Source organism: Wickerhamomyces anomalus, assembly GCF_001661255.1.
Source record: "Wickerhamomyces anomalus NRRL Y-366-8 unplaced genomic scaffold WICANscaffold_3, whole genome shotgun sequence".
NCBI classification, from domain to species: Eukaryota; Fungi; Ascomycota; class Saccharomycetes; order Phaffomycetales; family Wickerhamomycetaceae; genus Hansenula; species Hansenula anomala.
Window position 1 is genome coordinate 1,416,424 of NW_017567112.1, and position 21,582 is coordinate 1,438,005.

General features: G+C 34.8%; 8 protein-coding genes across 8 annotated transcripts; 6 read left to right on the forward strand and 2 right to left on the reverse strand.

Annotated features, from left to right (window-relative positions):
* Positions 1-4,562: 4,562 nt before the first annotated feature.
* Positions 4,563-4,980, forward strand: WICANDRAFT_78788 (uncharacterized protein; the record flags this gene model as incomplete). Its single annotated transcript, XM_019184788.1, has 2 exons — positions 4,563-4,667; positions 4,720-4,980. 2 exons carry the CDS (start codon positions 4,563-4,565, stop codon positions 4,978-4,980), a joined length of 366 nt encoding a protein of 121 aa, XP_019039378.1.
* Positions 4,981-5,697: 717 nt separating this feature from the next.
* On the forward strand, positions 5,698-6,929 carry WICANDRAFT_92344 (uncharacterized protein). Its single transcript, XM_019186356.1, has one exon. The coding sequence runs from the start codon at positions 5,916-5,918 to the stop codon at positions 6,711-6,713; it is 798 nt and encodes a 265-aa protein (XP_019039379.1). The 5' UTR covers positions 5,698-5,915; the 3' UTR covers positions 6,714-6,929.
* A 572-nt stretch (positions 6,930-7,501) lies between these two features.
* On the forward strand, positions 7,502-8,086 carry WICANDRAFT_31265 (uncharacterized protein; the record flags this gene model as incomplete). Its single annotated transcript, XM_019181814.1, has 2 exons — positions 7,502-7,633; positions 7,694-8,086. 2 exons carry the CDS (start codon positions 7,502-7,504, stop codon positions 8,084-8,086), a joined length of 525 nt encoding a protein of 174 aa, XP_019039380.1.
* Position 8,087: 1 nt separating this feature from the next.
* WICANDRAFT_84115 (glycosyltransferase family 34 protein) lies at positions 8,088-9,245 on the reverse strand (the record flags this gene model as incomplete). The annotated part of the gene is made up of 1 exon (XM_019185651.1): positions 8,088-9,245. The coding sequence occupies one exon, from the start codon at positions 9,243-9,245 to the stop codon at positions 8,088-8,090; it is 1,158 nt and encodes a 385-aa protein (XP_019039381.1).
* Positions 9,246-10,734: 1,489 nt separating this feature from the next.
* On the forward strand, positions 10,735-12,219 carry WICANDRAFT_31203 (uncharacterized protein; the record flags this gene model as incomplete). The annotated part of the gene is made up of 2 exons (XM_019181807.1): positions 10,735-10,839; positions 10,903-12,219. 2 exons carry the CDS (start codon positions 10,735-10,737, stop codon positions 12,217-12,219), a joined length of 1,422 nt encoding a protein of 473 aa, XP_019039382.1.
* Positions 12,220-14,071: 1,852 nt separating this feature from the next.
* Positions 14,072-18,031, forward strand: WICANDRAFT_105169 (uncharacterized protein; the record flags this gene model as incomplete). Its single annotated transcript, XM_019180439.1, has 1 exon — positions 14,072-18,031. The coding sequence occupies exon 1, from the start codon at positions 14,477-14,479 to the stop codon at positions 18,029-18,031; it is 3,555 nt and encodes a 1,184-aa protein (XP_019039383.1). The 5' UTR covers positions 14,072-14,476.
* Positions 18,032-18,311: 280 nt separating this feature from the next.
* Positions 18,312-18,723, forward strand: WICANDRAFT_62741 (uncharacterized protein; the record flags this gene model as incomplete). Its single annotated transcript, XM_019183428.1, has 4 exons — positions 18,312-18,339; positions 18,396-18,431; positions 18,489-18,604; positions 18,655-18,723. 4 exons carry the CDS (start codon positions 18,312-18,314, stop codon positions 18,721-18,723), a joined length of 249 nt encoding a protein of 82 aa, XP_019039384.1.
* Positions 18,724-19,422: 699 nt separating this feature from the next.
* On the reverse strand, positions 19,423-21,324 carry WICANDRAFT_62742 (uncharacterized protein; the record flags this gene model as incomplete). The annotated part of the gene is made up of 1 exon (XM_019183429.1): positions 19,423-21,324. One exon carries the CDS (start codon positions 21,322-21,324, stop codon positions 19,423-19,425), a length of 1,902 nt encoding a protein of 633 aa, XP_019039385.1.
* Positions 21,325-21,582: the final 258 nt, after the last annotated feature.

Sequence of the window (21,582 nt, forward strand, 5' to 3'; positions counted from 1 at the left end):
TTTTCAAGAAAAAATACCTGTAGATACCGTTTAAAAGAACGAATAATCGATACTGACGTTTCGGTGTCTTCGATAACTTAGTCGATTGCCCACCAACCAGACAACCAGCCAACCTGACACAAAACCGAACAGCATCAGCACAAAAGCACACAGAGACGCAACCAAAACTTCTACTTCAAAATAACAAAACCACAAAACCAAAATTCAGAGTATTTGTGTACCACAAAGGCAAATTACGTAATCATTTACTAATCCACACTAAAAAAGAGCAGAGGTCTGAGGAAACTCATGAAACAACTTCGAAAAACCATCAATTTCGAACTTTTTGTGACTCTGTTGAATTTTACATACAAAACTTTTGACTTCTACGAACAGAGTCATCAGATTTAACTCTGGACTGCCATCACATTGTACTGAGTTGTCACGTGTTGATTCTGTAGATCTCAGGTTCGCAGAGCGTGAAAGTCCGTCAAGTCACAAAGCTATGAACTTCATTTGCAGAACCCAGTTAAAGATAGGTTTTGTACAAGTGATACAATTTCTCAATTGTAAACAGGTGCTTTGGAGGTCTACATTCATGATATTTAAGTCTTACTCTATAAGGCCGATTAAGAGATCATACTGTATGTGTTAATAGTTATTATACCACTTAGTTCACCTTCTTATTTGGCAGATGGCTTTTTGTTGAACCCAAGAGCAGAAAGGCTAATACTACAGTAGACAATCAAAAAATTTCACAACAGACAAAACACAGGTCCACATAATCATTAATCTCTAACTCATCTATCTTTAATAAACAAAAAACATAAATCATATTGAAGAGAAAGAGCCCGCCATCCTACCCTTCTTTCCCTCCACTTATTATCCAAAATAATTCATTGAGATTTCAAACCAGTTTATTTAGATATCAACAACAAGAATTGTAAGCTTGAAAAGCAAATTCATATGTTTGAAGAATCTTTTTTGGAAACCTGGCTAGCGATATATAGGCATCAAGTCAAAAGTTAAACTGTTCATAAACGAACCTGGATTTACTCTGTAAAATTGCTCACTCCTAAAACAATGTAGAAACCAGTAACCTCCAACCTTCAAAAGTCAAACTATTCATAAAATGAACCTGGATTTATTCTATTAAAGTTGATTGGGCCCTAATCAACGAGAAACCAGTGACTAATGAAATCCTAATGCTATTGAAATCTCAATGGTAATAACAACAAGATAAAAAAACTCTTTTTTTATACTCTCTTGTATCTTCTCCTCCTATTAACCAATCTCAAGTCATTCTGTTGAAAAAACAGCTGGATTTATTCTGTAAAACTGTTCACTCCTAAAACAATGTAGAAACCAGAGACTATCAATCAATCAATCAACTATCAATTACCAAACATCAACCATGAATCCCAACTGGACTGGAACACAACAACAAAACAACATGGAACACCTGAAACAAACGGAAACATCAACACTGATAAAGCACACATCCAAATGGCAACAACAACAACAACAGGAAAATATCAGAACAAGATCAGCTTGGAAACCCACCAGCACATGACAATTGGAAAAAAGTCAACAAACAGATGGAACAAATAAAACAACACATGACACAACAATTGGAACAACACATGACACAACAATGGGAACAAAACTTGGAACAACAATGGGAACAAAACTTGGAACAACAATGGGAACAACAACACTGGGAACAATAGAAACCAAAATGGAACAACAACAACTCTAAGAACGGAAAACCCAAATGGACAACAGATGGAACAACAACTGAAACATGAAACAACAATGGAAACAACAAAAAGAACAAAGATGCAAAAAAAACAACAGGAACAACAATGGAGAACCAAAAATGGAACAACAACCGGAACATGAAGCGACAATAATAGACCAATAGATCAAATGAACAAATGAACGAGCAAAAACAAATGGAACGACAAATGGGAAACAACTGGAACAATAAATGGAACAACAATGGAAACAACAATGGAAACAACAATGGAAACAACAATGGAAACAACAAATGGAAACAACAAATGGAACAAAGATGGAAAACCCAACTGGAACAATAACTGGAACATGAAAGGACAATAATAGATCAGATGGACAATAACAACAAATGGAAAAACAAATGGAACAAAGATGGAAACATCAACTGAAAATAAAATGGAAAAAACAACAGAAGAAATGGAGTAACAAAAAATGGAACAACACTGGGGACAATCATAGGAACATGAAATAAAGCAACAACTGGAATCAAATGGATCAACAAATGGATCAAAAATGGAAACAACAAATGGGACAAAGATGGAAAAAACAACTGGAACAAAAATGAAAAAATGGAACAACAAATGGAACAACAAATACAGCAAAAATGGGAAAACAACAGAAGGAATAAAACAAAAAAGTGGAACAACAATGGAGATCAACAACTGGAAAATGAAACAACAATAATGTATCACATGAACAAAAGAACGAACAACAACAACTGGAACAACAAAAGAACAAATGGAAAATCAAAATGAAACAACAGGGACAAATGAATGAATAGCATAGGAACAACAACTCAAACAACAAACCAGCTCAAATGCCAATGAAAACAACACTAGGATCAAAAAAAAATGGCACAACAAATGGAAATCAAAATCCACCAATCTTCAAATGTCAAACTATTCTTAGAAAGAACCTGGATTTACTCTATTAAAGTTGATTGGGCCCTAATCAACGAGAAACCAGTGACAAATGAAGCTTCAACAACAACATTGGCAAGCACAAAAGAACCATCAACTTGAAAAGTTCAAAACAACAAAAACACATAAGGCAAGTCAACTGAGAAACAGAATCAAATAAAACAAAACAGAATGGAGCAACTGAAACAACTGAAACATCAAAAGTACCATCAGAAGATGGATCCAAAGTACAATGATGAATTGCACTGGGTAAAACATCATATTGGATTCAACAAAACATGAACATAGACAACCATCATCATCACCAAAGTCTCAATGGAACACCAAAAGTAAATGAGCAAGAAACAACCTGGCAAATTGAACAGCAACACAACTCATCATCAACAACAAACCAAAAACCAAAAACAGCCCTAGGAGCACTTGTCATCCCAAAGAATTATCACTAGGAGTATGTGCAGACTAATCTTGGAGGGTAGAATGAATAAATCCTTAAATTGAATCATTGAAATCTCAGAATCCCACAAAAGTTCAAAACTTCAAAATCAAATCATCCAGACCAATCACTCAGACTTATAATGGGAGGTTAAGAGTAAGGGTCATACCTTCAAAAGACTTCAACGAAATTCAAACTTTGATAAATCAAAGGTGGCGTATTGAAAATCAGATCCATCAAATGATTAATCATCCAGTTAGAGAAAACAAGTTTCAAGAACTTTCAGAAAAGAATATAAGCAGCGAACTCAAAGTTACCCAAGTCCCTAGTACCAACCAATCATAACCAAACACAGTGAATAACTCTAATTTCAAACAAGCCTCTGGAATAGAAAGCAGCAACCAACAACAATGGAAGATGAGACCAACAACACATGGGGAACCAAACCACCAGCTCTGACAACCAACCAAAACATGTACCAACGTGATGAATACCTGATGATGAATGATGAAAGATGAGGATCTAAAGTGAATGGTAGATGGATAAAAGATTTGGGGATTTGCTGCTATCTAAATAGATTTTGGGGTCCTCTGCCACAGAAACACTTTACATCTTCTTTTTGTAACTCCAGACACAAAAACCAAACAGTTTATTGTTGAAAACACTAGTAACTGTGACACAAAACCAAACAAAGAGCTCATATTGGAGTTTCCTTTTGTAACCCCTGACACAAAAACAAATTTCATTTGTGAACCTGGTTACAAAAACCGTTCTTGACACAAAACCACTGTTTACACAAAAACCGTTTTTGACACAAAAAGATATCACTTTGTGTAACTTGGGATTCGTTTTTGTACCACGATTTTTGTGTTTAACAACACAAAGAACTTGTAACACTTGAGCAGTAGTACAGTCCAGTGATAACGATGACATCATTCACTTTGTATCTGGATCTCAATGAAATCTGAGTCTGATTTCTCAAAAATTGAAAGTTGAACTTCACAAAATCATCAATTCTGAACTTTTTGTGACTCTGCAAGAAACATCATACAAAATATTTGACTTCTCTGAAAAGATTCAGCTCGATGTGACTCAGTTCTCTCATGCTTTGTTACAGTTTTTGGCGCCAATTAGTTCATCATCACGACCTCCAAATGTAACAACAATATAACAAAAACCTTTATTTTGGCACATAACCAATATAACCATTCCCAATTCCTGAAATCATATAATCTAAGCAGCGCTCCAAAGCTTATCAAGTATCGAACCCATTCCTGATGTAACCATTTTCTTTCAATCTAGGTTGATTTGTTGTAGACGCTGTTAATGTTTTGATTTTCTTGAACCCGTAGAAATTGAAAATTTGATGAAGGCGAGAAACTAGATCAACATCAACAACAATTAAAAATTGGCCAAAACAGCACCAATTAACGATGGGAAACTATACTGCTCTAGTGAGGATTGCAGGTATTGCATACTTGGTTTACAAGCTGATATATGATTCAAGAGAACTTGGTCGTTTGATCTCGTCATACACGGTACGTTATGAAAAGCTAATACTTTCAAGAAGTCAATACTAACGCAATTTAGGGAAGTAAAATCATCTTTACAGAGTCAGAATCAAGTCTTTTTGCAGTGTTATTGGCAGTCATTGGTGTTACTGATCTTGTGCCGTATTTGGAAGACAATTCTGATTATTTTGATAGTGTTGTTCCAATCAGATTCTTTGCGTTCTTTATACTGGCTGTTGTTTCATACCTTGGTGATTTCGCACTATTGAATAGTCCTTTGGTTTTAGGATATTCAATCTTAGAAGCAATTGTTAATGGATTGATGATGATTGATTTTTGAGAGAAGAAAATTATAATGGAATTCATCGTGGACTTTGATGAAAGCTGTCCATAGAAGATGTTTATTACTCTAAGATATAAATTTATTGGCTTCTAGATATCCTTGGCTGCTACTTTTGCCCTATCAAATTGACAATTCGATTCAGATGCCAGAATCAATGAACCCAAATAATGAAAAAATAATGAAACTATTGTGGATAAATATTGATGTCCTCTTGAGAAAGAGATGATACAGAATCGAGGCTTTTATCTTGTTTACTTTTGGCGTAATACTTACCGTAGAACTGTAGGTTGTCTATTGCTATTCAAACAGAAAGCCTCGTTGATATTAATTTTGAATCTCTGCATAAGTGTCATAACGGCATCAGTGCACACCTAATTTGGCGATCAATTCAACTATAAATAAGCAAAAATCTACTTAAATTTGTATTCACCGACTTCCAAGTCCTTGCAGCATCATCCGGCCATTTAGAAATGCCATTGAAAGTATTGATATAACGTTGCAATTACATGTTAAAATGTGGTAACCTACAACCAATAGTGCCTAATTTAAGCATTCGCGAAACTTGTGCTAAAGATTCATCATCAACAAAAACACAATCTCAAACAACAAAGACAACGTCAAAGAAAGGATACAAGTTGAACAACAGTGGCTACTACCAAGCAGGCGCTTGCTACAGGACTCTCTTTTATGACTTATGAGATGGACATTAATGTTGTGATGATTCAATGAAATGGTGTTGGTGGTTAACAGATTGAGCCGGTTACAAGTTGCTTTTGTGGACAGATTGGAGAAGTGTTACACAAAGATGAATCAACTGAGAAAACTACATAAAGCTGAAATCATCTCCAATGGGTTAAAACTTTCTTTATTTTCAATTTCCTCAACTAGAAAGAAACTAGCTAAACAACAATTCACTCATCCTATTTGAAAAGATGAGAAAGAAGAAACGCAAAAAAGACAACACAAAGACTCAACATTCCCAAATCCAAACCAATCACCTCCACCACCAATCTCAAGATACTGCTTCTTATCACCAAGTTTCCAATTTTGAAGAACAAGACAACCCAAACAGTGCTGATAAAAGGCTGAATAATATCAACTGGCCGGAGTCTATTCAAATAAATGATTTCGACTCATTTGATGCTGGCATGATTAATGAATATCCAGACACTAGTTTTTTTGAAATTAAATTGGTCAATTCTTCTAATAAAGATGTGATAAATTTGAAAATGGTATCTATTGTTATTGATGGTTTTCAACATTTTGTGGTGTTACCAAAGCCACTATTCATCATGTTTGATCCAGGAGGTAATGAAAATTTAAACTCATTTTCAGTAAAGCTCCATAATTTAGCTGGTCAAGTAATTTCAGAAATGTTCAATGAAGGTTTAAATTCCACCAAGGGTTCTCTTGCATTTCAAATTGTATTAAAGACAGTTAATTGTTATACTTTAAGGTTGAAGATAAGTTATTGGGTTTGGGATGATGAAAAGCTTCCATTATACCCCTTCATTCTTTCAGAAAATTTTTTGATGGTGAAGACTAAAGGTATTAGGTATTTTCTGTCCTATTATTGGGAATCTTTTCTAGATGCTGAAATGTTCCCATTATACCACTTTATTCTTTCAGTTAATTCCTTGGTGGTGAAGACTAAAGGTTTTAGGTATTTTCTGTCCTATTATTGGGAAGCTTTTCTAAATGCTGAAAAGTATTTTTTGTTGAGTTCTTAGTTGTGCTGGCATTGGGATCCACTTCACATTAAAATTTAAGAAAATGTGTGGAACCATTGAAGTAGCTTTTGAAAGCTTTTATCCCATTGTCTTTTTTTGGTCTTGTGTTCTCTGGCCCCGGAAACTATACAATGATGATGATGAATCTGGCCGGAAAGAAATCATCATTGCACAAGGGTGAGGGTGAGATGTTTTTATAGCACAATCCCTATTTTGTCGACAAACTCAATGTTGTAGTTTTGCGATTCTGCTTCCCTTTATATAGTTTTTAGAGATTCATTATTTTTTCTGTTGAGATGATTATGACCTCATGTACTTTTCATGATAGCTGATGCTTAATGAGCAGAAAACACCATTTTTATCTCATGAATAGGTCAATATGCGTACTTAGTATTGGTAAATAGCGCACTTTTCTCTCATATGGACAAGAATATTGAGGTGTAATTAGTTATCTTGATATTGTAGACCTTAAGATGTCGCGATTTTCGCGACTATTCGGTACATATTAATGATCCAGTTTACAAATCAAGTACTAACGCTAGAATAAAAGCATGGTTAAATATGAAGGTTTTACGTTGAAGAAAAAGGGATCAATTCATGAGATCCCACCTAAATCACATTTTTCGAATCAAATAAGCTACTTTCGAATCAATTTTTCAGCCTTTCTAATTTTGTGTATAGCCGCGAAAAAAAAAATACAAGATCTAGTCAAAAGATTTGTATTTGCCCTCATCACTGAATTAGTCTTTGATCCAAACAAGCACGTATCCTCTTCAACCATGTTCTTCATGATATCATCAAACACTGCGATCTATCTAAGATGCTGTCTCTTATTCACCATTGCATTCTACATTTTCAAAGATGTCACTGTGCTCATTGATCAACCAATGGTTATACTAGTTGGTCAAGCTATGGGTGTGGTAAGTATTGGGATTTAAAGTTCATGTGAAGGATTATGGTACTAACTATGGCGGTTTTAGGAAAAGGGGTTCATTAATGAAAATAATAAAGGGTTGTTGGGTGCTCTTGGTGCGTTTTTTATTTCATTAGGTGGTATTGATCTATTACAATTATTTATTGATAATCATAAATATTTTGAATCTATTGTTCCAACTAGATTAACCATATTTTTCGGTATAAGTGCATATTCATATTGTGTTAAAACCTCAGCGTTACATAATGATTTGGTATTTGTTTATTCATTCTTGGAAATTTGGATCAATTTCTTATTGTATAACGTTTTGAGAGATGAAAAACACAAGAGAAATAAAAAATTTGAACAACAATTGGAGAAAGAATTACTACAAGTTCAACAAGGTAACAAACCAATTGAAGAAGTCATTGCAAGAGTGGAAAGAACTCAAGATATATAGATTAAAACCATTTTTGATACCATTTTTCATGTAAATCTTTACTCAATTGTTTGAAAAATTCCATTTCATCCCAACAATTTCTATTATATTCACAACCCATCATGTTTACAAGGAAATCTCTTGAAGATTCATTATAGAAAAACCTTTCATCACCTTCAAAATCCGGACATGCACCTTTTGGTAAACTACTTATAGTTCTTGTTGGTAAAAACCCAACTCTTGATCTAATCCAACCAAACTTGTTGTAATAATATTCCAATGCATTTTTTTCACCATTTTTCCAAGTTGCAATGTTTTGTAAATAATGAACAGGATCAAATAATATATCCAGTAAAGTTATTGACCATTCAGTTTTTTTGATTAAAAATGATTGTAAATTAAACCCACCACAATCTTGAGTCAAGATCAAATTCAATGGTTCATCATAATTTGTAAAAGGGACATCTAATTCCAATTGATTTGGATTAAAATAATTTAAATCTCTCTCTATTGTTTCATTAATTTTTTTGAAAATCAAATTTTCCAAACTAATTTGAGGTTCCATCACTAGAGTATATAAATCAATATACCAAAACCAATCTCCACTACTATATTGATCAAATGCATGCTTAATAATATCAAATTTTTGCCACCCTTCTCTATAATCATTCGAATATTTCTTAGATTTTGTATAATCTTTAATAATTAATTCATACCCATGTTTCTTTGCATAATGTTTCTTGTTTAGAATTGAAGAACGTTCAATTGACCATTCATTTGGTCCCTTCCATTTATTAACACCACCTTCAATGTTAGCACCCAATATGATGATGATTTTATTCTTATCTTTATTGAAAAATTCATTATGTTGTTGATTTCCATCAATTCCATATTCTTCATATGTTGTTATATCTTTATTTTCATATATTTTTCTAGCAGTAGGTGGTAACCCACCAGTTCTATGATCTTTTTGATATCCTTGATTACCTGTACCACCTTTTGTTATCCCAAATCCAGAAGTACCAGGACCATCACTTAGATCAAACAAATAACTTGAATCTTCATCAATTAATACCGTCTTTACGAAATATAAGGATAGGATTGCAATGGTTAAGGTGAGGTAGATATTGGCTGTTGCTCTGTTCTTTATCCTGCTGAAATACCTCTGCAGCTGTGACATTTTGTATGTGGTCGGTTAATGAGCTTGGATCGATTGAAATTGAAATCGATGTTGTTGTTGATAATTTTTGACGTTATGGGTCTTTTTTTTTTTTTTTTGTTATTTTTTTTTTTGGCTTTGGTCGAGAATCGAGATTTTTCAGAGTTAAGGTACTTTCGAAATAACTTGAATTGACTATTAGAAAGGCTCTAGGATTTGGAGAGTGTCTGTGTAGCGTTTTTGGATAGAGTATGATAGTATTATTGCTTATATATTCTTATAAGTGCTCTTTCATGGTTTCCTCCTTCTAGAGTTCCAAATTCCCTACTGACACGTTGAGTCTGGCTGCGTACGAGTTTCATCTTTCTGTGCGTAGTATTAAAGCAGTTTTTGGAAGGTTCTTCGTTGATTTTTGACGTAGCTAACGGTTAGATCTACATTTGATTGCTATACTCTTAGTCCATTTTAGTTCAATCCAATTATAGCCCTTTGGGTCCAACTCATCATCATCAAGATCCCAAGAGTTTTAGAGTCACGGGACTAAACGTTAACTCTGTTCAGGTACGCAAGGACCGTATTTCGTAAGCTTAATTATGAAGTACATACGTCGTCGAGATGATGCTTCATTTAACCAAGTTGAGAGCTGGGAATTGTGTAATTCCTGAGATTCCATGGGCAACATACATCATTCTGTTTGTTGTAGTGATTGTATGGATCATTGATGAGGTTTCCAAGAATACTTTATAGCGATGTCACGTGATCTGTTTACGCGTTAAAGTTTAGTGAACTAGTCTAGTATTTTCCTAAAATATCATCAGTCCAGAGTACATATATAGTTAATTCCCCAAGACTCTTGTGCTTTTCATCTACTTTCTTCTGGCTTATTTGACGTTTTGAGGATTCCGAATAAGCTATGCGTAGCCAAATTTCTGCCATATGAACCGTGTCTTTGGTTTCCACACTAAAAATAAAATCACTTTTGAGCATTTCAAAACTTCTTGAAACCTTCAATTCAACTCATTGATCATACAATTGTTGGTCAAAAGTTAAAATGCTACTTTCTATCTTCAAAAGACTCAGACCTTTGATAAAAATCATCAAAAGCTGAACCAAAACAACAGCAGCAACCCAACCGCCACAACAAGAGGACGCCACAAATATGTTCAATTTGATATTCCAGAATCCAAGCCCACTTACAACCTTTAAAATTGTATGGCTTCAACTTTCATGCTAGCTTCACATTTCACCATCCCTATCTTCATGTTTCACGGCCCGAGCCGCTATCAATTCATCATTTGAAGTCATTTGAGCCACTATTTTCGCTCTAAGCAGGTACACGCTACACGTACAACACCAGACGGGGCGGTCTTATTAAAATTATCAAAGATGTGGATCTATATAACATCGCCCATTTTGAAATCGTATAAAAGAAGAGATAAAGTGTCAGTCTCTTTGTGATCTATCAATTTAACCCTACATACTGGTTTTGTTTAATTGCACACGTTCAACAATGGGGATTGTACAAAGAATTTATAGATCAACAGCTACACAAGCTCATATCATTGGGTTTATATGTTTTACTCAACCAGGTCTATGGACATCAATTATGAATACAGTGAGTGTTTACCTCTTGTCTTTTATCCTATGATCTATGTTTTGCTAATATTGTCTCCTATAGGGTGCTGGTGGGTTACAAACCGTTACAACATCAAATGTTGCCAATACACTTTTATTTGCAATTATGTTTGTCCTCTCTCCTTTGTATGCAATACTGGTCAATAAAATTGGGATTAAACCAGTTGTTATAATAGGTACGATTGGTTATGTATTTTGGAGTGCTGGATTATATCAAAATTCAAAAGATGGTACACAATGGTTAGTTTTATTTGGTGCTGCAACTTGTGGTATTAGTGCTGCTGCTTTATGGACCGGTGAGGCTACTGTGGCTATTTTATATCCAGAAGATGGCCAAAGAGGTAGATTTATTGGGACTTGGCAATTATGGAATAAATTCGGTGGTATAATTAGTGGGTCTATCACTTTAGCTATGAACTACAAGACCCAGAAATCTGGTGGTATTTCATTAAATACTTATATTGTCTTGATCGCTATTCAATGCTTAGGGTTTCCTGCTTCATTTCTATTATCACCACCTGAGAAATTGATTAGAAAAGATGGTAAAGAATTGAAAAGTAATGTTACTAAAGATGAATCATGGAAACAAAGATTTATTAATCTGAAAAATGTTTTCCTGAAAAAGGAAGTATTATTTTTATTACCTTTATTCATGTCAAATGTTTGGTTTTTAACTTGGCAATCAAATTATGTTACCCATCATTTCACCGTGAGAGTTAGAGCTCTAAATTCTCTATTAACTGCAATTATTAATGGTGCAACAGATGTTATAGCTGGTTATTTATTTGATGTCAAGATGAAGAAATCATTAAAAGTCAAAATCTCATGGTTAATAACCGTTGTATTGATGGTCTCCTTTTTCATTTACAGCTTAATCATTCAACATGAATTTGATGTTACACCTGAAAGTGGTATTGACTGGACAGGTAATCCAAGATATTATAGATCTTATGTCCCTTTTCAAATTTTCAAAATATCTGGTGAGTTGGTATTTAATTGGGTTTATTGGGTTATAGGAGCTTATCATTTCCATCATTCTGAAATTGCTTATGTCTCTGGATTGATTAGATCTTTTGAAAGTTTGGGTCAATGCTTTTCTTTCCTTATTGGTGCTGTTAATGATAGTGATATGGTTAATCTTGCGGTTGCAGCTGGTGCATTCTTTTTATCTATTCCATCAGTAACATATCTAGCTTTTCAATCTGATGATGTTGAAGTGTCACAAAAACTGGATTTCGAAGATGATCAAGAAGGTGATGACTCTAAAGATGAAGAAGATCGTGGATTTAGTGGATCCGTAGATAAAAAAGATGATGTTATTGAGCACGTTAGATCAAGAAGGTCAAGTTTATCAGGTTAAATCGAAGTTTTAGTTGTGGACCAGTGTTTTTTGAACCCTTGGAAGTTTATGTACAGCTTGTACTGAAATTAGTTTGACAGGTGTCAATCTTCATTCTGTAGATCTAGGTACACCTCAAACCAATCTCCGGTGGGCTATAGCCTATAAACCGCTGTATCAACAACAAGGTGCAAGTTCATGACCAAGTGATAAAAACTTGAAAATCAATCAATTTCAATTTTCTTGTGCTATCTGTATCTAAGCTAGTATTTCTCAAAATTTGATCAATAGTAAAGAGTTGGTGCTATTTCACTCTACTCTGTTTTGTATCAACTTCACTTCGGTTCTCTGGACCATTCGTAACTCAATTGCAACATCAATGTGTAGTAAGTGTCAATTATAATTTTACAAGGGTCCAGTGCCATGAGCTTTGTCTGCTCCCATCTTGCTGTCAGTGGATACATGAAGGGTTGTCAATCAATTGAGGTTTATCCGGTGGATTAACTAGTTTTTCCACACTATTCTTGAGACGCATCTATCAATAACCATCATGTCTAGCTAAAGGTATAGGGTGAATTGGTACTGTGTTGTTTGTTGTTAGCTTGATGATATCGTAGCTGTAGTTGGACCCTAGAAGAGATTCAAACTTCAATTGTAGTCTACGGCCGTTGAAGGAGTACGTTGGACGTTTGAACTTTGAACCTTGTATCATTTTTATTACTATTATTGGAAGAACTTAGCGCTGGTTGAATGAATGCGTTTATCGTTTCCCAAATGATCTCACCGTTTATGATGTTCATTTTGGTCATGAAATTTGCAATGATTGGTCAATTCGTCAAAGTTATCAAATTTTTGATCATGAAGTTTGAAAATTTTCTAGGTGACGTTGACCAGACTACAGAAGGAGACAAAATTACAAGCTTGGGACAGAGATACAAGATCTGGACATAGAACAGTACCGAAACAAAGTCTTTACGCCTTATAAAAAGACTTTAGAAGACCCTTAAAAGACAGCTCAAACAATCAACAAGCTATGCTAAAATTCAACCAGTCACAATTCGAACAATTGCATTTGTCTCTCTGGTTTTTAGTGCTCTGTGTGTTTCGGATTTAAAACATGTACTGGGTTCGCGAATTCATCATGTTGAAGAGTTTTAAAGAGTTGAAGACATCAAATTTACAAGATGAATCCTTTTCTTTGAGATCTATACTCAAGGCTATGACGTATCAGTTCCTTGCTTCTATATTCTATTGCTTGGTTCCCTTTATGTTCATATTGGTGCGACATTTCCACGCTTTCTCCCTGACGTATATGTCAATTCAACTCCCGGGTACGAGTCCATTCATCCTGTGAACAAGCTAGCCTGTTATTGCCATAACGAACTGATTTCGGGTACCTTCAGCTTCTGATCTCTGGCTATTGAAGGTTTTCTGATTGGAAAAGGAGGCAGGATCCGGGGTAAAAAGGCCGTCTAATTCAGGTAACCATAGACTATATGATTCATATGATTCAGGCCCATATAAACTAGCTCAACCTACATCAAGCAAGATGATTCAAATGAATGAGTCGCACAAACCACAACACTCACCAAGGAACCTATAAATACTCAAAGCTCCTCACTTTCCTCTCTTTTATGGTCCCACTCTTTCAACTTTGTTCTATTGTTCCAATTTTTGTCCTCATACCCCAGATTTTGTCCCCCACGTACTTTTGGAAAGCCCACGCGTTCTGTGCTCTCTGCCCACAGACAGCCGGAACGGCCTGCTCTGCCTAGAAATTTTGTGATTCTCTGCCTAAGCTGAGATATGGTATAGACACGCACAGACTTCCTGCTCTGCCTAGCTCGCCTAATTTTTTTTTGTCCAGCGCGAATTCACCAATTGAAAAAAAAATTAGTCATTCGGTGGATGTTCAGTTTTTTTTTATTTTTTTTTGGATGCTCATCATTTTTTTTGAAGTAGCTTGGGCAAAAAAGTTATAAACAAGTTGATATCCTTTTCTCTAACCGCCCAATTGATTTGTTTTATCAATTACTATTCAATTCTTTCCTCAAGAACACACTTTTCGATTGAACTTACTACTTGCTGAATCCCTGTTGCCTTTGCTATCCTTACTGTTTCTAAAGAATCCCACCAACCTTTTGAAACGTATCCCCTTTTAGCAATACTAGATTCAATTTGATTTATATTATTTTTGCTGATAACGCTGGTCTTTAATCAGTTTGAATAACAATTATACTCAGTTAAAAGTGATTTAAGAAAGAATTGTCTATCCATCATGTCTTTTGAACCTGTTCGTGTCCCAGATAGTGGTGATATCAACAAAATTAGAAGAAACTCTCTATTAATGAGTTCAACAACAAACAAAATCCTTGTTGCCAACAGAGGTGAAATTCCAATCAGAATTTTCAGAACTGCCCATGAATTGTCAATGCAAACCGTTGCCATCTATTCTCATGAAGATAGATTATCAATGCATAGATTAAAAGCTGATGAAGCTTATGCCATTGGTTATAAAGGTCAATTTTCTCCTGTTCAAGCTTATTTACAAATTGATGAAATCATCAAAATTGCTAAAGAACATGGTGTTAACATGATCCATCCTGGTTATGGTTTCCTTTCAGAAAATTCTGAATTTGCTAAAAAAGTTGAAGCTAGTGGTATTACTTGGATTGGTCCATCTCATGATATCATTGATTCAGTTGGTGATAAAGTTTCTGCCAGAAACTTAGCTGCTGCTGCTGACGTTCCAACTGTTCCAGGTACTGATGGTCCAATTGATTCAGTTGAACAAGCTCAAGATTTCGTCAACAAATATGGTTTCCCAGTCATCATCAAAGCTGCTTTCGGTGGTGGTGGTCGTGGTATGAGAGTTGTTAGAGAAGGTGATGATATTGCTGATGCCTTCACCAGAGCTAGATCTGAAGCCGTCACTGCCTTCGGTAATGGTACCTGTTTCATTGAAAGATTCTTGGACAGACCAAAACATATTGAAGTTCAATTATTAGCTGATAACTATGGTAATGTTATTCATTTATTTGAAAGAGATTGTTCTGTTCAAAGAAGACATCAAAAAGTTGTTGAAGTTGCTCCAGCTAAAACTTTACCAAAAGAAGTTCGTGATGCTATCTTAACTGATGCTGTTAAATTAGCTAGAACTGCAAACTATAGAAATGCAGGTACTGCTGAATTCTTGGTTGATAATCAAAATAGACATTATTTCATTGAAATCAACCCAAGAATCCAAGTTGAACATACCATCACTGAAGAAATCACTGGTGTTGATATCGTTGCTGCTCAAATTCAAATAGCTGCAGGTGCTTCATTAGAACAATTAGGTTTATTACAAGATAGAATCACTACTAGAGGTTTTGCTATCCAATGTCGTATCACTACAGAAGATCCTTCTAAAAATTTCCAACCAGATACTGGTAAAATTGAAGTTTATAGATCTGCAGGTGGTAATGGTGTTAGATTAGATGGTGGTAACGGGTTTGCAGGTGCCATCATTTCTCCTCATTATGATTCCATGTTGGTTAAATGTTCATGTTCTGGTTCAACTTATGAAATTGCTAGAAGAAAAATGATTAGATCTTTAATTGAATTTAGAATTAGAGGTGTTAAAACTAACATTCCATTCTTGTTAACTTTGTTAACTAATGATGTCTTTGTTGAAGGTCTTTACTGGACAACATTTATTGATGATACTCCAAAATTATTTGAAATGGTTTCATCTCAAAACAGAGCCCAAAAATTATTGGCTTACTTGGCTGATTTGGCTGTTAATGGTTCATCAATTAAAGGTCAAGTTGGTTTACCAAAATTAGATAAAGAACCAACAGTTCCAGAAATCCATGATGCTAAAGGTGAAGTTATCAATGTTGCTCAACCACCACCAAAAGGTTGGAGAGATGTCTTGTTGGCTGAAGGTCCAGAAAAGTTTGCTCAAAAAGTTCGTGAATTTGACGGTACTTTAATCATGGACACCACTTGGAGAGATGCTCATCAATCTTTATTAGCAACCAGAGTTCGTACTCATGATTTGTTAGCTATTGCACAAACTACCGCACATGGTTATGCTGGTGCCTTTGCTCTTGAATGTTGGGGTGGTGCTACTTTTGATGTTGCAATGAGATTCTTACATGAAGATCCATGGGCAAGATTAAGAAAATTGAGAAAATTAGTTCCAAACATTCCATTCCAAATGTTGTTGAGAGGTGCTAATGGTGTTGCTTATTCTTCATTACCAGATAATGCTATTGATCATTTCGTTAAACAAGCTAAAGAAAATGGTGTTGATATCTTTAGAGTCTTTGATGCTTTGAACGATCTTGAACAATTGAAAGTTGGTGTTGAAGCTGTTAAGAAAGCTGGTGGTGTTGTTGAAGCCACTGTTTGTTATTCAGGTGATATGTTACAACCAGGTAAGAAATACAACTTGGATTACTACTTGGAAATCACTGATAAAATTGTTGCTGCAGGTACTCATATCTTGGGTATTAAAGATATGGCTGGTACTTTGAAACCAAGTGCTGCTAGATTATTGATTGGTTCTATTAGAGCTAAATATCCAAACTTACCAATCCATGTTCATACCCATGATTCAGCTGGTACTGGTGTTGCTTCAATGGCTGCATGTGCTAAAGCTGGTGCAGATGTTGTTGATGTCGCTACAAACTCTTTATCTGGTTTAACTTCTCAACCATCAGTTTCTGCTTTATTAGCCTCATTAGATGGTGAAATTGACACCAACATCAACGTTGGTCATGCTAGAGATATTGATGCTTACTGGGCTGAAATGAGATTATTATACTCTGTCTTTGAAGCTGATTTGAAAGGTCCAGATCCAGAAGTTTACCAACATGAAATCCCAGGTGGTCAATTGACTAACTTATTATTCCAAGCTCAACAAGTTGGTTTAGGTGAAAAATGGATTGAAACTAAGAGAGCCTATAGAGAAGCCAACTATTTATTGGGTGATTTAGTTAAAGTTACTCCAACTTCAAAAGTTGTTGGTGACTTGGCTCAATTTATGGTTTCAAACAAATTAACTCCAGAAGATGTCAAGAGATTAGCTGGTTCATTAGATTTCCCAGATTCTGTTTTAGATTTCTTTGAAGGTTTAATTGGTCAACCATATGGTGGATTCCCAGAACCATTAAGAACTGATATCTTGAGAGGAAAGAGAAGAAAATTAAATGTTAGACCAGGTTTAGAATTAGCTCCATTTGATTTTGAAAAAATTAGAGAAGATTTATCTTCAAGATTTAACAAAATTACTGAATGTGATGTTGCTTCATACAATATGTATCCAAAAGTTTATGAAGATTTCAGAAAGATTCAAGAACAATATGGTGATTTATCAGTCTTACCAACTAAGAACTTTTTAGCTCCACCAAAGATTGGTGAAGAAATCATAGTTACCATTGAACAAGGTAAAACTTTGATCATCAAATGTAATGCTGTTGGTGATTTGAACAAAGAAACTGGTATCAGAGAAGTTTACTTTGAATTGAATGGTGAATTACGTAAAGTTTCAGTTACTGATAAAAAATCAAATGTTGAAACTGTTTCAAGACCAAAAGCTGATGCTCATAATCCAAACCAAGTTGGTGCTCCAATGGCTGGTGTCCTGGTTGAAGTTAAAGTTCACAAAGGTTCAGAAGTTAAGAAAGGTGATGCTGTTGCTGTCTTGAGTGCTATGAAGATGGAAATGGTTATCTCTGCTCCAACTGCTGGTCTAGTTGCTGATGTTTTGGTCAAAGAAGGTGATAACGTTGATGCTAGTGATTTATTAGTTGTTATCGAACCTCAAGAAGAAGAAGCAAAATAAAAAACTATAAGATAAAGTCATTCTGGTGGGTTTGATTTCTTTGTTTTATTTGATTCAGCTTTTGGTTATTTTGTATACTGTTTTTTAAGGATTTTATCATAGATTTTGGACTTGATTTTGTAACTTTGACGATTGTCGAAAATTACTGTTTTCTCGCTATTTTATTACCCAATCGGGAAGTCGACGTTACCTGCGAAATTTGCATCCCCCATAGAAAAACACAAAAACTGATTCACCATTCTACTATAACGTCAACATTCGAAAGCACTAAACAATCAAGATGGGAGGACATGGACATGGCCCTGGGCGTATGTTATCAGCTATTCAAGCAACTTATTAAAAATTGACTAACCCCTTTCACCAGCTTTGAAAATAGATAATGCATTCGAGCAATACAACAGTATGTCATTAAATCCTCCTTAGAAATTGAGATCTAAACTAACACTTTTAAATGCAGAATTTTATGGAACTGCACAATATCGTTTCAAATTCACAGCTAAAAATATACCTTCTGTGTTATTATTGGGTCTTGTTGTTCCTGTTGGACTTTGTTATTTGGGTTATCAATCACAGGTAAGTTTACGTTAGCATTAGAAAGGGAATTGGAAATTAACTCAAAATAGGGTTGGGTTGAAAGACAACCAAAAAGAAGAACCACCCAGATTCATGAAAGAGATTTTAAACTCGAATGAAATATGAGGTGGTGGTATTGAGTTGCTCCGAGTTTTGACATTTGATCTTGAAGCGACAAGCTATTTATTCATTATTTATTTATTTATTGACTACTATTTATTTATACATGTTATTTATTTATCAGCAACACCTTGATTGGGCTTAACTTTTGATCTTTGGTAGATTCAGGCTACAGAAATTTTGTTGGTCTTCGTTCACCTGAACCTTGTCGCTATTCGATGTACATGAGCATGTTCTGTGTTGGGTGATAATCATGCTTGATATTAAACTACAAGAGCATCTACAAGCTAATCAAAATGATTATCCCAGTGATATAAAAACCCATAATATTTGAACAAATGATATTTAACCCTAAAATTGTAACATATTTTAAAAAAAAAGTGGAAAGATAAAATAAAACCATGACACACGCACCCACCAACTGATAATATGGAAACTCTAAGAAACATAAAACAATTTAGATAACCAGGCAATGATTGGATTGATTGTAGAAACTGATAAAAAAAAACGAAAACATTAATGATAATGATGATGATGAGGAGGAACATAAAAATAAATAATAATAATGAGAAAACACCAGATAGTGAATCTAGCATGACAAAACAACACAATGCACCCAAATGAAAACAAATATATGCATTTTTTTTCTCGCTGGTGTTGATATTCTTTTTTTGGAGAACATGAAAATAAAAATAAAATCACTTGTGTATACGAGCTCTAAATTCATTCATCCCAGATTTCATGTCTTTTTGATAAGGAGGTGATGGATGTTTTTCAGGAGAATTTTGAGAAACTGAAGATCTTTGGGAAGAAGGTTTAAAGAAAACCTGTTCACCTGTAATTGGACTTGAAGTAATGTTTAATGGTCCATCACCATTATCAAATCTAGCAATAGATGAAGGGATAGGAGATGGATTAACATAGGGATATTGTTGTGAAGAATTCAAAGGTGAATGACCTGAAGCATCTGAATTGGTTGGTGATGAATTTGGGTTGGTTGGTGAATACAATGCAAATGAACTTTTTTCAATTGATGGAGGTTTTGGTAATTTTGGGAATTTGATTGATGTTGTAGATGTAGGTGTACCAGCTGTTGAAGGTCTTCTTGGTGTAGACTTAGCACTATTTGCAGCAGAGGAATTTTTAACTTTTTCATGACCTTGTTCTATAACAAATTCATAATTTTTGATAACATTACCCTTTATTGGATTAGACTTTGGGAACTTTTTATCTTTATTTATAAAAGTGTTATGACTCCCATTTAACTGTTTTGAAAAATCCAAAGTTGTAAAGAATGGTTTGGGATCTTTCACTGAAGGTGAGGAATTTAGAAAGCTCTTTGATTTTTTCAGCTTCAAGGTACTTGTACTTGGACCAGATACAGAGTTTTTCTTCACTTTACTCAACCTTGTAGTGGAGCTAGATTTGTTCAATGGAGGTTGTGAAGCAGATGGAGGTGTTGGAGGAAGTTTTAACTCTTGTGATCTAATTGTGACAGGTGTGTTTATAGTCTGGACAGATGAAGTTTTCAATGGAATACTTGATGATGTTTGAACTCTGATTGGAGCTGGGCGTCCAGCCATAAATGATGGTTGTTGCTGCTGTTGTTGTTGAGGCAGTATATGTTGAGGAGGCATTTGAGGAGGAGGAGGTTGTATCTTTATTTGCCCTTCACCAAACGTTTGCTGTTGACCCAATGGGTTTCTAAACTGAGGTTGAAAAAATGCTTGATTCTGAATCTGCATTCGAAAGTTTTGGATTGGAAGCTGTTGTTGAGATTGATCCATCTTCATCATCAAATGAGAGCCATTTGGTGTTGTATTTGCCGGCACAAAAGGTTCATTCCTTGAAACCAAAGGTACTTTATTGTTTGTAATTGCAATAATGTGTGGTTGTTGAAACTGTGGTTGAGAGGAATAGTGTGGAGGAAACTGTTGCTGTTGTTGTTGAAATTGTAGTGTAGAATTGTTAATTGGTGACTGTGTGCTATTAACACCTGAACCAGAAGTTGAATTAGCAGGTGTTGGGAAATTTGTCATTGGAGGTGGAACACTAATATGTTCTGGTGATTCCTGTTTGACCAAACTAGCATGACTATGGTTATGATGGTTCAAATTCAAGTGTTCAATATCATTATAAACACCATCGTCAGGCCCTTTAATTGGCGAAGAACTTTGTAAAATGGTATCATTAGATTCTTGTCTATCCAAAGTGGTTGTGAATGATAATAATGGATCGTCATCAAGAATACTTTCAATTGTAACTTCTTCTTCCGGTTCTTCCTTAATATGATTTATACTTTGACTTGACATATTGAAGTGTGAAATATGTTGTAGCTCAGGTTGTGAATAGCTTTGTTGTTGATAAAATGAGTTCTGTGGATGACCAGTTGGTTGGGAATAACTATTTTGAGTTGAAGGAGGTGAAGTCTCATCAGTAACTGGGGTCATTATTTGGTTATAAAAATTCTCAGCAACAACTGAATCATTAAATGATGTATCATAGCCAGCAGAATGCATCATTTGTTGTTGTTGTAAAGTATTATTATGTTGTGGAGGAGCAAAAGTGAAATCAGCACCTGATTCGTGTTTAATCTTCATTGTTATTGTTGATATCTAGAGACAACTTCTGAAACGAATGACTGTGCTTATCTTTGTAGCGAATGAAAACGTGTATGAAGCCCACGCTGGCACTATTATATTGAAATAGGTGTATTTGTTATTGTTGTTGGATATGTTGATTTCCAAATGAATAGAAATTTTTTTGCACCGTGTTTTGTTGATATAATAAACCCGACCCACTCAAAGCAATATTTAGTACCAGGAATCGCGTCTTAAATCAAAAAAAAACCGACAAAT

Excerpts from the sequence above, each read along its gene's own strand:
- WICANDRAFT_92344 (XM_019186356.1), top strand. The coding sequence starts at position 5,916 with ATGAGAAAGAAGAAACGCAAAAAAGACAACACAAAGACTCAACATTCC.